General features: G+C 42.6%; 1 protein-coding gene across 1 annotated transcript; it reads left to right on the forward strand.

The window, feature by feature from the left end:
• The first annotated feature begins 504 nt into the window (after nt 1-504).
• fgd6 (FYVE, RhoGEF and PH domain containing 6) lies at nt 505-17587 on the forward strand. The gene is made up of 21 exons (XM_063196557.1): nt 505-708; nt 2574-4563; nt 6175-6286; nt 6880-6947; nt 7046-7076; nt 9468-9619; nt 10055-10211; nt 10492-10579; nt 11739-11789; nt 11934-11992; nt 12091-12162; nt 12851-12919; nt 13140-13223; nt 13342-13421; nt 13643-13739; nt 13999-14121; nt 15012-15138; nt 15883-15983; nt 16256-16384; nt 16629-16780; nt 17225-17587. The coding sequence occupies exons 1-21, from the start codon at nt 696-698 to the stop codon at nt 17259-17261; spliced, it is 3792 nt and encodes a 1263-aa protein (XP_063052627.1). The 5' UTR covers nt 505-695; the 3' UTR covers nt 17262-17587.
• Nucleotides 17588-17862: the final 275 nt, after the last annotated feature.

A 17862-nucleotide genomic window follows, 5' to 3' on the forward strand; every position in this document is an offset into this window, starting at 1 on the left:
CATGCTTTGAGTGATTTGTGTATTGTTTTTATGTGTATTTTCATTTGTTTTTGATTGCAGTATTTTATTATTCTATTGTTTTTTGTTTTATTTTAATGCCAGGGACAACAGATGCAAATTAGCCTAAGGCTAACTGGTACAGTGCATGGAATGGAAATAGTTATGGTCCCAATACACTGCATTGAGTTGAATGATTTCTACTTTGTAATGTTGATGAGGCATCCCACAAGTGAAGTCTGATGCGCAACTGGTTCAGAACAGTTTGTAACCTGTGCTCTGTATAAAAGCATGCTCCTCACTGCCTTATGCCTTAGTTAAGCTCAACATTTTACATTTAGGTCTGGCGTTCTCTCATAACATTCTGCGTTATTGAAGCTCCTAGGTGCGTCCCACAGAGCGTCTCGTGCTGGACGTTGCGTCCAGCTCCCCTAGTGGTGCGCTCAATTACTGACAGCGCACCTCACTCACTTCGACTTTCGACACAGCAGCCCACACAACAGTGGTGGTGGTGGTAGTGCGAAGTTAACAGAAGGAAAACCAGCAGTGTGTGAAATTGCACGCTAACGACGAATGAGCCTTGTCCTGATAATTCATGGATGAATTATCGATCATAATGTGAGCTATTTCTCCGAAGGAATCCTTTGGATTATGGTGGAGGCGACTGGAAAATTGTGAAACTGCTTCCTTTGGGGAAAATGATGAGAACAGGTAGGCTGATAAGTCTTCAGTGATTTTTGAGCAGTGGTTGCTGGCGACACGGTGGGTAGTTATTGACTGCTAAGTTTTCTGTTTGGGTTTTTTGATCGAAGTATTTTCCCCAAACAATACAATAATCTACTCTCCACAGTACGGTACGTTTCTCACAGCGTCTCTGAAATGTGGTGGAAAGAGCAATGTGTTGGGATCATAAAATGTGGTATAGAGGACATCTTTCGCATCGTGAAAGGAGTGGAACTCCAGCGCAACTCAATTTGACACTTTTGGACACCGAACAGTGTAAAATTATAAACAAAGATGTTCTTATGTAGCCCCAAAGTACCAACAAAAGGTTGTTTGTCCTAAATGTAAGCAAGTAGGTTCAAGATTATGCCATTTGTGGTTCCACCGTTACTGTACCTTTTTATATAGGCCTATTTATACATTTTTTTCTTCACTTTAGGCCTACAGAATATCCTCCTGACTACCAGCAGTTCATTTTTGTCCTCTCTAGAGGACATTTGTAAACTGCAATATCTCCCACCCCATACACACTACTGTACTAACTCCCAATGGTCTTTAAAGAGGACATCCAGAGCTTTCCAATGTTACCATGTGTGTAGGGGTGGGGTTTTGGGAACTTTCTATTTCTTTGCAAGGAAAATGGTGTCCATTAAAAATAGGCCGCTTTTGGTTAAAGGGAAAGTAAATGCATAATACTTTAAAGTGGGCAATTATTGTCTTAAAACATCATCTTTATATGTTATTTCAATCTCTTCAGAGTACAATTAAACCATTTCTAAATTAATGTAACATTATTTAATTCCCATATTTAGGCGTTAAAGAAATGTCCTCTAAAATGGACATTGGTAGTGACATCTTCCATTTTGTTAGTATTTTTCCAGTCAGAAAGTCAGTATCAGAATCAGAAGGAGAGACACTTTACAGCACATTATTGATAAATAATCCTAGATGTGATGTTTGAGGAAGATGCTGAAGATTCAGAGACCTCTTAGGATTCATTTCAAGCAGGAAAAGTAGAATCAGAACAAGCAGAACGTTTCCTGTTGATGCGTTTGTCGCCCCATGTGGAGCATGACTCTGATGTGTGTCTGAACTTTGCAGGACAATATTTCAACCAAAAATTAAATTAAGACTAAATTAATCCTATAGACATGAACACATGTTTGTTCCAGAGATAATAACCCATATTTCACACATCAGAACTATAAAATTAGTCAACTCTGGTGAAAGTTCTCAGTTGAGGGACCACATGTCATTCAAGCTTCAACTGCAAGTCCAGTTGCTTAAAACAAAATTGCTTTGACTTGAGATGACCTGCATGAATGATAATGGTCACAGACACATCCAGTTTCCACCTCAAACCAATAAAACACTCATTGTTAACTCATAAATGCTCAAATTTACTAATAATTAAACTGATTGTTATGCCTTTTCATCCAGATTGATTGATAGCAATTAAGGCACATTTTCAATGTACGGCCTTCCAATGTCCACTGTAGTGGACACATTAAATCTTTAAAATAAAAAATAAAAATTCGAAAAAAATGTTGTCAATCTCATTTTTTGCCTTCAAACAATTGGGGGAGTAAAAAAAAACAAAGATTTTAAAACTTTTTTTCCCCTGGTAGTCAGGAGGATATTATAGGCTAAGTATAAGAAGGAAACACAGACATTTTAACTAACTTTGTGAGAGATTTACAGAGACTCTCTTACATAATCTTTCATTTGGCATTTGTTTGATCCCTGGTTTGGTCAGGGTTTACACAGACATCATATGGTATGCCATTCACACACTGAAATTCCTCACCATCATTGCCAAGTTTTAATCTGGTGTATTCTTTTTTTTTGCTCAGTTTCAGAAAAGCCACCTTTGGCCCCCAAGCCAAAAGTCGCCCAGAAACTCAAGCTGAAGCCCCCACCTGTTGCACCCAAGCCAGACGGTCCTTCACTGTGCACTTCTCCAGAGACGAAAAGAACCAAGCCGCCCATTGCACCGAAACCATGTCTTTCACAAAACTGCAGCAGCTCCGTACAAGCTCCGGCTTCAAAGACTGGTTCTTCTGCATTGACACACGAGAAGCTGGATACTGTGAACAATGTTGGCCTGTTAAATTCAAGAAATTGTGTGCGTGTAGGGACAAAGAAACCAGAGTGGGATTACATAATCCCAATTTGTGTGTGCAATCGAGACAGTTGTCTACAGTGCACGCCAAAAGAGAACAGCAAACAAGCAATAATAACAAATGGTGGAGATCCTGCAAGGTGCCAGTTGAACGGGACAAGTGAAGGATTGAAAAAGCCTCCAATAAGGCGGCAAAATAGTCCTGACAAAGACTTATGTGCACCTGACACCAAAAAGGATCAACTCGGTAAGAATACAAATGGCACCTGCACAAAATCTCCCACCATCCTCAGTGACAGTAATCACCTTCCAAGAGCTCCAAAACCAGAGCAGGTGGGCACTGTTGAGAAGCTCATCAACAAACTCAGTGCATGTCAGAGGGGTGTGGAGTCCAGACCTAAACCCACTCCTCCTCAAGTGCAAAGGAGTAAAGAAATCAACGGGGACACTCAGCGTCCACATTCATGGGCCCCTGTAGAACTCTCAGACAGTCACGGGTTACCATCCGTGTCCACTAGCACAAAGAATATTAACCTCAAAGATGCCCCTGGGCGCTCTCCTGCCATCCCAGCTGCCCCGCAGAAGGCACTGCCAGTACCAGTGCCCAGGAAGTCATGGTTGATCCTCCCAGGTGGTCTTGAGGTCAAAGACGAGAGCAGAACGTCCAGCAATGTGGATCTTTCAGAGAAAGCATCAGCAGATTTGAATGACAGTGATGACATCTATGAAACGGTTGATGCTGACTATGTGGATTTACAAGAGCCGGTGCCTGCTTTGAGGAAAAACTTTCTACACAGGCCTGCACAGAATGGGCAAAGGGACCGGGATTACTATGAATCGACTGAGTATTCAGTAGATAATGACAATGACATTGAGGAGGAAGGTGAGCACTCTGGCTCGGTTTTCAAACCCAAACAGCCAAAGCTCTCCAACCCTGTCACCGTGGCAAGGAGTAAGAGTTCAGTCCATCAATGGTCACCAAAGCCATCCCAGGGAAGGCAACTACATCCATCATACATCTTCTCCCCGAAAATAAAGAGAGAGGAGCAAGCAGCTAAAGACAACCAGAAATGTCTGAGTAGCACTCCCCCAAAAGACATGGATGGTAAAAACAAGTCTAGTGGAAAGCAAGTGTCTAATTTCAGTCCTGGCAACACAAAGGGGAAACGGTTTGGCCAGGGTCTGATACCCAGAGCCAAGTCCTTCACATCCGTGGATCTGCTTCGCCCAGATGGAAACAAGAAAATCACCTTCCGGAAGTTCCTGGACATCAACATCTCTGTCAAGAAGCTGCCCAAGATGTTGACCAAACGGGGATCAGTTGCGGAATGCTCATCAGTGGATATGGAGGAGTCAGTGGATGCGGACGTGGAAGGAGAAGGAAGCCCCACTCCTGTGAAGGCCAAACCAGTGGCCGGGGCACGAAAGTTCTCCTGTCCAATTATCAGCACGGAGCAGAGCGTGGACGGGGATGAGTTCTTCCCAGGAGCAGAGGATGCCGTGGAGTACGAGAACTTCCCAATCTATGAGGACATTCCAGAATACATGAACATTCCGAACTCGAAAGCTCCAGCGAAGACTTCAGCTCCGTCCTCGACCTCAGAGAGATGGCCCAATGCCTCCTGGACCAAATCTGAGGAGAGCCTCTATGAAGAGCAGGAGATTTACGAGCCCATTGGAGAGTATGTGGATGATGTGCCAGAGCACAATGGATATGAGAGGTAACAGTCATCAATCATGATCAAAGGTTTAGAATAGAATGATATGGCCTCGTTACATTCATCAACGAACATAAGGATACAAGATGAACATATACTAGGTTAGGCCTAAAGGAGATGCCTTTACTATTGCCAGGCCGTTTCAATGTCCATATCCTAAGTCTTATTTATGGACAACAAAATGCTTGTCTGGATTTGTGAAATGTCACACCTAGCACTTGTCTCGTTATAGCCTTGCATTGGGTGGTCAGTCAGTGCAATGGTTGGTAGTTTGTAAACGGCTGGCAATTTAGGGCCTGAAACTTAGCATTGGGCTTGCACATCCACACCTTAATTCCTGTATCTGACCCAGTTATTATGATGAAATGGGGAAATGGCGTGAGGTAAGTGACAAGGCGAGGCGTGATGGCCTCTAGAAGTATGCCAGGTATGCTGTAGATACATTGCACATTTCAAATAGTGTCTGACAAGTTCTTTCACTTTCTGATGATGCCCTGCCGGGCTTTCCCTATTCAGAGTGTTGTTGTGTCAATAAAGTCATGTAGGATCACACCTAGTCTAGCCAACAACGATTTATTTAACATTTTCTTCTTGTTGTCATAACATAACAGATTATGACTCAGGGTTCATACTTTGCACATGAAGAAATCTGGTGCTAAGTAGAAAGCCCCCCCCCCCAACACCGTTAAGAGGCTTGTTTGGAAATGGGGCTCCTGAACAGATCATGTTCACCACTTCAGCTAAGCTACTCACTGCTGTGGTTTGCTGAGGTTGGATGCTTTGAGTGTTCATGCCCTGGGCTTTGGCTGACCTTAGGATGAGGTCAATGATAATCTGGTCTGTCAGATCAATTGGTTACAATACACAAAAGGATCAATTATTGTACTGCTGCTTAGATACTGTACAGATCATCATGACCACATGCGTCACATTGACCCTTGAGGTTTGTTATATTTCTTGTGTTTGTGTTGAGTAACAATGACCTATGTAATTGTGGTAAGGGCTCTCATTTGTACATATTAATGAGATTTTAATCAATTTTAATTAATCAGAATTAAGAGCATTGTGCTCCACTGAATTAGGTCTAAAATCTAGACACTGATTACACAGAAATGTGTAGCAATTATTTACTTCCCAAAATGCCCCTGCAAAAATCAGTCAACATTCATCTCCGTGGGTTTAGAGCCACGTGTCTGTCTCTGTTCTTTCTGACTGTCAGACTGTGTGTTTTGACCTGGAAAGTATGGATGGTGGATGTGGGTGGCACGTGGTTCATACTTGTGTCTGCCTCTCTTTCTGTGCAGGGTTTCCCCCAGCACTGTATTAGTTAAGGCGGCCATCTTGACAACAACACGCCATCCTCCCACCTTCACCAGGTCCCCTAAAAACCTGCATTATAATCTAATGTCTAAAGCTGCATCGCACAGACTCTTTGATTAATATGCTTTTGTAGAGTTTCGCATCATGTTTCAAATGAAACTGCTCAACATAGCCTGATGGTTGTACCCCTCTGATATCGGCTAGCCTACGTCCTTACCCACCTTGACCAGTAAATGTTCTGCAGGGAACACTGCTGTCTGTGCAGTCTAACAGATGTGCTGTGTGTTTGAGCAGGGACAGTGTGGAGTACGATGTGGACCATTCTGAGGAGGAGGCGTATCCCACTTCTGAGGACGAGGATGACAGGAACTCTGACTCCAGTAAAGAGGAACATGAGGGTAGTCAGGTGTGTCTCTCATGGGTGAGGGCACTCAGTGCGCCTCCATGGCTCCCCCTCCACAAATTTTATGTTCTCACTATAATCTCACAAACACTCACTGAAATTTGCACGAGTGAAATTCTAGAACTGCAGGGGAAATGTGTATTCTTCAAAGGGTTAATGAGTTAAATGCGGTCTGAAAGTATTCAGCGTCAGTGCCAGGCTTGACAGAGTTTGTTTACAAGAATAAAATATAGTCTTTCGCTTTGTTTCATTTCAAAAAAGTGTTAGGTTATGGTTAAGACTCCTTAATTTCTTCTGCTATCAGGCCTGTAAATGTAGAGATTGATTGAGATCACAGTGACAGACGACTGACCGGGTTTATTTCCCAGTGCTTTATGTGCTGAAGAAATTGAGGTGCTTATTATGTTTGTAAATTTGTATCATACAGCACTTCTTTGAACTTTGGGCAGTCGTGAGTAAGTGGTTAAGGCATCAGAGTTGTAGCCCAAAGGTTGTCGGTTCGACTCCCGAACCGCCAGGTTGAGCACTTTCACTTCATTTTTACTCCTCATAGGAAAGTTTATAATGTCCTGCTGTGTTTTTTTATTCCTTTACAGCATGCTGGGGGAACCAAGAAGAACAAGGTGGCTCATATTGCCAGGGAAATAATGAGTTCAGAAAAAGTGTAAGTCATTAAACTAAAGCAATATAACAAGGTAACATTTGCGGTGTTCCTATCTACCTGAGAAATGGTAATCATCTCATCTTCTATTCCTCTATTAGGTTTGTGGACGTCCTGAAGCTGCTCAATACCGTGAGTATATATTAGCACAGCTTAGTTGTTTTTGTTTTATTATTATTATTATTTTATTTATTTTATTTTTTTTGGGGGGGGGGGGGGGGGGGGGGCAGTGTTGCCAGATTGGGCGGGTGCCCGCCCAATTGGGCTACTTGGGATGAGCGTCGGCGGGCAAAAACGGGAAAAATTGGCCATTTGGCGGTTTTTTCAGCCGTTTTGGGCCCATAGAAGTCAATGTAATTTGTTGAATTTGGGCGGAATTTAGCGCATTTTGGCGGTTTTTGAGAACCTTTTGGGCGGGATTTGGTCAGACACATCTGGCAACGCTGGGGGGGGTGCCTTTATTAGGATAGGACAGTGAAGAGTAGGACAGGGAATGAGTGGGAGAGAAAGAGAGGGGAGGTTCGGGAAATTACCTTGCGCCTGAATCGAACCCTGGTCCCCGGCGTGACAGTTTGAGTCGCGGCAGGGCCAAGCACTGCTCAGTTGTACGGCATATTCTTGAGGCCGGATTGTTAGTTTCATATTGCCAAGTGTGTAGGAGTGTCCTCTCTGGGTGTTTTATATCTGGCGTACTGTATTCAGCAGCATGGGAGACAGTTGCCCTGTGTCTTGGAGGATTATTTTGACAGTCGGGTCACGCCCCATACAACACACACATGCCCAGTTTTTGCTCTCAGGGACAAACCGAATTGCTGGCATTTTTGTTGGTTTTCTCCAGCTCGTCTGTGGTTGAATGAGGGCCCCAAAATTATCCATAAAAGAGCAACTCCGTCTGGGGCAACTGGTGAACTTTATGCCCTCTAGGCTTTGTTTTGACCAGACAAGAGAAATGTTTCAACTCCTTGTGATGTGGTACTGTGAATGTAGGACATTGTAGGCAGTGTTTGCACCCAAGCAGAAGACTTAACCGGGACATTTTCCCTTTTGTAAAACAATGTGGTCCAGCAAAACGTAAATGCCAGGACTCCATCCACAGCAGACCACAATACAGCACTTTATTGCCTTGTGTAGTCACAAGAACAAATAAAACCCCAAGACATCATGTATGGCTGTCACTTCAATGTCAGATAAGTTGTAGCAATACACCAGCTTGTGTGCAAACACTTCAGTGCATATCCAGAAGGACATATGGCTGTGACGAATGATTCTCATTCATCCATGGCTTCCATGTCATTCATGTCTGTCCTTTTGGGGGACTAGTAGGGATGCATTCCAATATGCTACCTTGCGTCCTCCACTTGTGCTTGTGGTCTCGCCCCGTCTTCTATTCTGGCCCCATCTCCGTGGAGAAAACAATAAAGTTTCCCTGCTGTCAGCCTAGCCAAAACAATTTTTGGGGGACTATTCTTCATTCACCATCCAGTTTGCAAATGAGAAAATGACTTTACAATTGAGCTTTTGCGAGATATTGAAATATAATGCTGCTGTCAGTGATGTCATCACAACATATTACTTCCTGATACGAGGCCACAAGCACAAGTGGAGGATGCAAGGTCGCATATTGTAACTCACCCTAGGACACTGTGCTATGTGATGGCTTGGCTGCAGACGGACTTGAGTTGCATGTCTCGTACATCCGTTCAGGAGGAAGGTAATGCTCAGTAGAGTCTGTTTGAAGCACGAGTGGTTTGAAGGATTTGGAGAAACCCGTAAACACTAATCCTTTGCCCAGTGCTGTACGCAAGACTGAGCACTGTGTCCTTTGAAACCGCAGAGCACCTCGGCCCCTGGTAAGCTGTACCAGGCGGACCTGTGCATTCCAGCCCGTACTGTTGTTACGCAGTGCAGTGCAAGTCTGCAGTGTTGGTTCAAAATCGCACAGTTGAATTCAATACTCATGGTGTTGTTGGTCCTACTCCCTCAGTGTTAAATTAACAACATTTAGTGTGAAGGCTGCAGAAGAAACCAGAGGGCAGCGAGTACTACATGACCTCAGTCCAATATCCTGTTGACATGACCAAGAATGAGTATCGAGACTAGAGATTTTGGTGGCATCATGTTTTTCAATTCACTTTTTAACCTGGTGCACCAATTTCAATCTTGTTTTATTGGCATAGTTCTAAACATGTTCCTGTGAATAGCTGATGTTGCTCATCAATAAGGTAATCTGTTGATACGCTGTGTGTAGTTTGCCTTTTAGGATAGGATGAATGAATTGCTAGTAACAACCATCCATAGTAGTTATATGGGCAGATTAGCCAGATGAGGTTGTGACTTCCTTGTTGCTCTTCAAAAGGTAGGGTGCACACTGGGTATACGCTCCAAAAAAATACGTTCTCGCTCTCATTAGGATTTGATCAACGCCAGAATGAATTGCTACCAACCGTCTCTAGTATCTCTGTGGGCAGACCAGACCAGACTAGCCAGATAAAGATCTGACTCCTACTTGTTGTGTCTTCACAGGATTTCCGAGATGCCGTAGCTCAGGCGTCTCAGCAGGCGGGGAAGCCGGTAATTGAGGATCGGACCTTAAACCAGATCCTGTACGATCTACCTCAGCTCTACGAGCTCAACCAGGACCTGCTCAGAGAGCTCGAGGAACGCGTGGCACGATGGTACCCATAAACCCTGCGTAATCTTGTGTTTACACACCCAGTCCAGCATGCCACATGCATGGCTCCAAACATACTGAGTTACGTACTGTACGCACATACTGTTGTGCCCTGAGGAAAGTTTGGCCATTTAAAAAGCAAAAGGGATTTAAGTGTGCCAACATTTTTGTTCCAATTTCACCCCATTTTGTTAATGTCTGGCACTTTTTAGTTGGGAGTGTGTTGTAATCCGTTTAAATGAACACAAAGCTACTGTTGCTCAGTGTTGGGAATATCTTGCATCAGCCCAATGGCCTTAACAATCCTTATTAAGAAGGATACAGCATTACTATAAGGATACACCTTTAGTACCAAAGCCAAAGAAACCAATTGTTATTGACATAATAAGAACCTGAATTGATACCTGTATAAAAGTACCGTACATGTTTGTTGTTACAGGGATCAACAGTGCCAGGTGGCTGACATCTTTGTGAAGAAAGGGCCGTATCTGAAAATGTACTCCATGTATATCAGGGAGTTCGACAAGAATGTGGCCCTGCTAGATGAGCAGTGCCGGAAGAACTCAAGCTTCGCCGCCGTCGTGAGGGAATTTGAAGTAAGTCAGTCAACTAGGCCAACCTGTTTGGCCAGGTGAGGCATATGGTGAAACGAAAGGTTTGTTTGGAAACACTGTGTGTGGGAGTGTGGGTGTCTGGGGTTAGTAATGATTTTTCCAAATGACAAAGTTTGAGTAGAATAGAAAGCCTATTGTCATTACGGATTGCACAATGAGAATTAAAGTCTCCCCTCAAGGTACACGCAGCACAATGTATGAAAAGGTATACGGAAGTTCTGACCAATTCCTCTGTTTTTGTTTTTGTTTTGTAATCCCACAGGCAAGTCCACGTTGTGCAAACTTAGCACTGAAGCATTACCTACTGAAACCCATTCAGAGGATACCACAGTACCAACTCCTGCTCACAGGTGCAGAGGCACTGCAATACATGAACATACAGTACAAATGGCGGGGGTCAGACTTTGGTAACATGCTCAGACTTAAATCCCCCCTAATCAATGGATGGAATTGGCATTCTGGTTAACACCCACAGTCTTAGCCAGCTTTAGAGTATGTACTGTATTTAGTGAGTTCTTTCTTGGTATGGCGCACATTTCTTGACTCAATAGAACCAAGTAGAAAATGTGCTGGCTTACGTCAGCTGTCATATGTTCTGACTGTGTTGTCCACGGGACATGTTCTGAGTCCAGACTTCAGCCTGGGCTACTTCTCAGCGACTAGACACCGGTAGAAATGTATGATGGTCATTAAGTCTCGTTGTTAAATCAAGTTATTAGATTTTGTTTTCTTTAGACATGTTTTCCTTCTCCTATGTGTGTTTAAACGCATACACTGTCAAAACATGTGAGGTCAAGGAAAAAACTTGAACATGTCTGAACCAAACGAAATCTTGACTAGACCCAGGGATGATAACTAGAGCCGTTTAGATTTCTTTTTTTTTTTTTGGTGCACAAAGTGATTCTGATGCACGCGCGTCTTCCTCAGTTGATACATGTAAGAAATATGTATTGTGATGTACTGTGTAACATATTTCAGAAGAATCATTTCTGTTAAAAAGTCTACTCATGCAGGAGGAAAGAAGTGCCACACACTCCCGAGTTGCATAAAACAGGTTTTTAATGTCGGCCTTCCTCGCACGTGACCTGAGGAAGGCCGACAGGCCGAAACGTTGTCACATTAAAATCCTGTTTCATGAAACTCGGGAGTGTGCGGCACTTCTTTCCTCCTGCAAGTGTTTTACTGGTTGCCAGCACCTCCTTTTCTGGTGTGCGTTTTGCACCTCCACTCAAAAAAGTCAGCTCATAACATAATCCCATGAGTTAATCCGGTGAAATATGCTGTTGTTTACATCATGTTCTTCCATTCCAAGAGGTTAACTCATGGATCCGTGGCCAAATAACTGACTTGGGTGTTGGGCGTTCCTTGGCGTTGTAAAACTGCTATATCAAATCTGATTACGAAGTCCTTTAGCGTATTCCAAGAATTGTAGCATGAATTACAGTTTAGTTATTTAACATAGTTTATTTCATTGAACTCTAATCAACTACTAATTCATCTTTTCTCCAGAGTATTTGAAGAATCTCACAGAAGAATCTTCAGACTTCAAAGATACACAAGGTAGAGTTGCTCACTACTATATTTAGACTCATCATTAATGCTATCTTAACTCGTATGCAAATTAATAGTGGATACCTATTATTTAACAAATATATTACAATGAAATTCTTTTTCATCATTTGATGTTCTCTGCTTCTGGCGCAGCTGCTTTGAATATTGTGAAGGAGGTGGCGAATCATGCTAACGACATCATGAAACAGGGGGTGAGTGAGTGATTTAATTTCAACATTCACTGGAAAATGATTCGTAGGTGCATATTAACTGGCTTTTATTTGACATTTTGTTTGCCTCATTTTCCCAGGACAATTTCCAGAAACTCATGCAGGTGCAGTGCAGGCTAACTGGTCATCACGAGGTGGTCCAGCCTGGCAGGGTGAGTTGCTCATCTTCAAAGCAATGAGGCTGTCAGAGGTCTGATGCTATTAATAACACTCAGTAGGCTGTGTCAGCCGCATTTCACAAAATGAAACTCTACAGTCATTACCAGTTTAAAATTTGAAGACTGCATTCATTTCCCTTATTCATGTAAAAATAGTTCAACAAATTTGCATCGGTAGGCTTTACATATTGCGTACAGAGGTGTCAATGGGGGGGTCAGAAAACCTGATCCAACCAAATCTTGATCAGCTGATTGTAGTAAGCACTCAAGCCTGGCAGATGGTGGTAGTAGGCTGAGCTAGATGGAATGATTTGGAGTTCTTGTCTGACATCACTGCATGTGATTCCCCTTTTGAATAGTGTTCATCTCTGCCGGATATGCACTGGAAGTCACCACATCCTTAATGTCTCGTGTGACAGAGTGGTTGGGCAATAGCGGCCAATGGAATAAACGTTGGGACAAGCAGCTGTATTGCAGCGGCCTCTTTCATTTCCTGTCAAAGCTGATTACTCCCCTTCCACAATTTTCAATTATATGCTTTTTGTCTTCAAATTGAGGAGGGAAATAAAAGTATCAATGCTATTTGAAAGCTGACAAAGTAAAGGTTTGGTGGTGGATATCCGACCCTGCTGACTCCATCAGATGATGTTTGATACTGACGGCTGTCTGTCGTTCTTCACAGGTGTTCCTAAAGGAGGGTATACTGATGAAGCTTTCAAGGAAAGTCATGCAGCCCCGTATGTTTTTCCTGGTAAGTCAGTGCAACTCAAAGCAATCTGTTCTTGATAGCTTAGGCTGACATCTAGTGGAGAATGCTATGCAATACATGCTTAGAGCAGATTGGCATTTATACTTCCATTTCCACTACAATAAACAAAATACAGTATACTGACATGGGCGATACTGGACTAGTTCATGAAATGACTTGCAATGTAATAATGTCCACAATCCTCTCTATTCCTCATCTCTAGTTCAATGATGTCTTGTTGTACACAACTCCGGTCCAGTCGGGCCAGTTTAAGTTCAACAACACTCTTTCTCTGGCAGGAATGAAGGTGAGGTTGTGCAGTCTTTTGCAAATCACCCCATTCTGATGAAATGGTTTACTATATGACAGTGAAGTGTGAGTCTGTTTGACATTGCTTGATTGATCTATGACAATCCGATGCACAGGTCACGAAGCCCAGTCAGGAAGGATACCAAAATGAGCTGAACATTGAGAGTGTTGAACGCTCCTTCATCCTGTCCGCAAGGTAAGAGTAACAATGTCAAGGTCTTTAAATGTGTCTTGTTGCCATATTTGAGAAACTTACTCTTTAAGGGTCAATGAGACTTTCTTTTTCATTCATTCACTATTGTAACGGTCTTGTACTGTACAGTGGTAGTAATTTAAGTATGTGTCTTGTAAATGTGTCTTTGTTTGGCGTATTGTTAGTTCGCAAGATGTAGATTTAATGATTTTGTCTTCTCTTAGTTCTGAGGCAGAGCGGGATGCCTGGTTGGAGGCCATCTTGAGTGCTATTGCGGAACACACCAAGAACATGATCACCTTCATCACGAGCAAGGATGAGGTTAGCGGCTATACCTCTACTTTGGTTATTCTGTGATAGGCTTCATGTCTTGATGACTGCTACATTCGTTTTCATATAGGGCCTTCAGAGCTCACTTTGGCTCATAATAATACTAGTTATCATAAAAATCGTAATAATCATAATAACCATAATAATAATGAAAACATTAATAAAGAAAACATTAATAATAAAAAAAAAATCTTACTGATCTTACTGTATTAGGAGATGATTGGCTGTAATTTGTGATTTCCTGTTGTAGGTGGACGGGCTGGGTTCCAAGGCTCCAATCTGGATCCCTGACCCGCGTGCTACTATGTGTATGATCTGCACCTGTGAGTTCACACTCACCTGGAGGCGTCACCACTGTAGAGCCTGCGGAAAGGTCAGGTGACATCTATTTTCAGATCGGGGGGTGTAAAATCAGTGCATTTTTTTAGATTGTCATGATCAAAATGCTTGTTTCCAATTCACAAAATAGTCATTTTTCATGAATACTTATCACCCCCATCAATTTGAAATATTTCTATCCGGTTTAAAATTTCACATTACTTCATCGGTCCCCAAACTTTTTCCCCTGCGCACCCCCTTGCACATTTCAATGTGGTTCGCGCACCCCTTAAGTGAATTTTACACAGCGCCGATTATGTAGATTGATTTTGGGGAATGCTCATTTCCAATAGACCTGACGTTTTCTCTGCCATCATTACAATGGAACTTGTTGCGTTACAAATGTAGGAGTTATAAATTACACTTCAGATGGACTTTTACAACATACAAATCACCAAACAATTAAAAACAACTTCATGTTCTTCAACTTCATGCTGTATAAAAAAACACATCGGCCATTGCTCTATTCAGCTTGCGCACCCCCCTGTGTGAGGCCGCGCACCCCCAGGGGTGCTCGCACCCCAGTTTGGGAAACCCTTCTTCAGTGTATACATGAAGGGGATCCAAGCCCCATATTGATATACCATACTGAGGGGCATAAAGCACAAATTGTGATTTTATTTTACTCGCTATGTCATGATCACAAAAGTGACGAGTATCTTATTACCACTTCTCAGTCCTTGCAAGTTTGTGAAAGAGAAGGGAAATCTTACACAATGGACTTGTAAATACAAGTGACGTCATACCTGCAACTTTTAACTGCAACTGCAACTTTTTGTTTGATCCAGTAACACAGAGACTGATAATATCAGAAATGTTTTATTACTGTGTGTTTATGTGGCTGACTTGCACTTTGCTAACATCCCTCTGCTGTATGTTTGCCAGGTGGTATGTCAGAACTGTTCATCTAACAAACATCAGCTGGAGTATCTGAAGAATCAGCTGGCACGAGTGTGCGACCAGTGCTTTGACACGCTACAGAAGAGGACATCAGAGCAGAAACGTGGCCTAGGTATTATACTAAAGCACAGGAACAGACACCAAGATCCATACTATACGTTACCAATGCAACAAAGTGGGAATCTATTCTGGTCTCCTAAGTGGGCATGACTTTTCCATTGAACGCCATTAATTCTGAGCCCCCGCCAGTCTCATAAAGGGGCGTGGCAGCCATGTGATGGCAGCTTAGAACCTTACGTCATATTGATTTCAATAGAACCTTACGCCATATTGATTTCAATAGAACCTCACGTCATATTGATTTCAATAGAACAATACATCATTCATGTCATAGCGATTCCAAGAGAAACTCCTAATGAACGGTCTCTTCCTTATCAATCATCTCTTGCGCCGCCATGTGGGGGAAGGGTAGGGCCAAATGGTGATAGTGGGCCCTTCGAAAGCTGTTAATAGGTCAATGAAGGTTGTTTTTTTAGTTGCAGACGTCAGGGGGTACGACAGATAATGCCCATAAATTAATTGGGGATTGGTCATTAGCGTTGAAGCAATGAATATGCTCCTTTGATAATCCAGTAAGACCAAAATAAATAATTTAATCTGCACATTAAGGGCATTAGCGGGGGTTACACCACCCTGACGTCTGCTATTGCATAAACTTTACTTTCAATATTGTTTCATTGTTTTCAATTTAATAACATTGCCTGATAAATTTGTCATTTTTCATGAGGCCCAAGATTTCTACCATCCCCCCCAGCACTTAACAACGGCTTTTAACGGAAGCTTTTGAATTCTTTAGATGTGAAAGGTGACCAGGTGCAGAGCAACACTCCCAATGGCAAGTCCCCAAGTGCCTTCCCATTCAGACTGACGAAGAGGATCCCTGCCGCGCTGATGGAGGTTACTGCACTTAACCTCCCTTTCTTAAGTTTCATTTCATCATGCACATCACAGATGTGCAATTGAAAACTCAATTTAGCTGTTGAAAATATCCAAGATGTTGATTTTGCAGATTGTATGCAGATACATGTGATTGTTGTGCATGTTGCCAGACATAATAATTCGCTTCTTGATTATTGGTAGATAGAGTATCCACTCTATACTATAAATGACATTCCTGTGTCATCTATTTAGTATCCTGTTGCGTGACTGGGCTGCTTTTGAAATTTTAGGTGTCTGCAAACACAGATGACTCGTCGATGAGTGGCTACCTGGAGAGGTCAAAGGGCAATAGGAAGCCATGGAAACGCTTTTGGTTTGTCATCAAGGATAAGGTCCTGTACACGTACGCTGCGAGTGAGGTATGACCTCTCTATGGTGTCATTAAACCTTAAACCTTGAGCATTAACTTTTGCACAATTAGAAAAGTTTGTGGTAATATTTTGGAGATCTTTGAATTATTGATGATCACACAAACCGCTCCATCCAATGCGGCGTTACCAATGTAATCAGTACACGTTTCTTCTTTTCAATATGAAAGTTTTCGTATATAAGAAAACACGGTTTTCAAAGTGAAATGACAAATTTAAATGGATTTTGTTATAGGATGTTGCTGCTCTAGAGAGCCAGCCCCTTCTGGGCTTCTGTCTGAGAGCGGAGAAACCCGGCCAATCACAGAGCAGTCTGCAGTTGAAGCTCTACCACAAAGACACCCTCTACTACGTCTTCAAAGCAGATGACATCCACACACTGCAAAGGTACGGATTAGATTCAGTAAAGTTTACAGTTCAGCACTGTTTACTGTTCTGTCAATTCAATTACCAATACACCGTATATACTGTATAAAATGTTGTAGTTTAAAATAGTTAAATAGTATTTGCCCCAAAATGTTTCTGGATCAAGTTAAGATACTTTTTTTTTTTGGCTCTGTCGTGGGCTAACGGTAGGGCACTGGGTTACTACGCCGGCAACCCAAGTTCGGCCTGGGTCATTTGCCAATCCTTCGCTGACTCTCTCTCCACTCATTTCCTGTCTCCCCTCCACTGTCCTGTCAGAAATAAGGCAAAAAAGCCCTAAAAATATACAGTATAAAAAGTTTTTTTTTCTTCTGAAAGAATGCATGCATTACATCATATTGTGTCAGATTATTCAGTGGAAGGGGAGTGGTGTGATGTTGCTAAGTGTCTGTTGTTCTCATGCAGATGGACGGAGGCCTTCCAAGAAGCCATGGTGCTGTAACCAAGACACTGTGTTTATTTCACAGGGTCTTTCTTTATCTTTGCTAAACACACCTTGTCATATGAGATCTGTACATCACGTGGTGTGGAGGTCAAACTAGTTTCTCCTGTCAATTCCTGTTGCTCGTGAGAAAGTTTTACATGTACACATGAAGGGTGCGTTCCAATATGCAACCTTGCGTCCTCCACTTGTGCTTGCGGTCTCGTACTAGGAAGTAATACGTCACGATAACATCACTGACAACAGCATTATATTTCAATATTGCAAACTGGATGGCGAATGAAGAATAGTCCCCCAAAAATTATTTTGGCTTGGCTGACAGCGGGGAAACTTCTCCAAGGAGGCGGAGCATCTGCAAAACACGAGGCCACAAGCAGAAGTGGAGGACGCAAGGTCTCATATTGGAATGCAACCGAAGTGTAAAGAGTCTTCGAAAAGGTTCAGGACTCCGGAGAGAGCAGCCAAACATGTGTTGGCTGTCTGATCAGTTCATCCTGCATACTCATTCAATGTGCATATTCAGTTGATGCGGTATAATCAACAAAAAGGTTACATTGCAATACACATGTCTTGTATTAAGTCTATTTAAATAGGAGTTCAC

This window comes from Engraulis encrasicolus, chromosome 4 (genome assembly GCF_034702125.1).
Source record: "Engraulis encrasicolus isolate BLACKSEA-1 chromosome 4, IST_EnEncr_1.0, whole genome shotgun sequence".
Lineage (NCBI taxonomy): Eukaryota > Metazoa > Chordata > Actinopteri > Clupeiformes > Engraulidae > Engraulis > Engraulis encrasicolus.

What these genes read in the sequence shown, in the direction of transcription:
- fgd6 (XM_063196557.1), top strand. An exon ending in TCCTGAAGCTGCTCAATACC is followed by an intron (nt 7,077 to 9,467) that starts GTGAGTATATAT and finishes GTGTCTTCACAG; the next exon opens with GATTTCCGAGATGCCGTAGC. An exon ending in GAGGAACGCGTGGCACGATG is followed by an intron (nt 9,620 to 10,054) that starts GTACCCATAAAC and finishes TTGTTGTTACAG; the next exon opens with GGATCAACAGTGCCAGGTGG.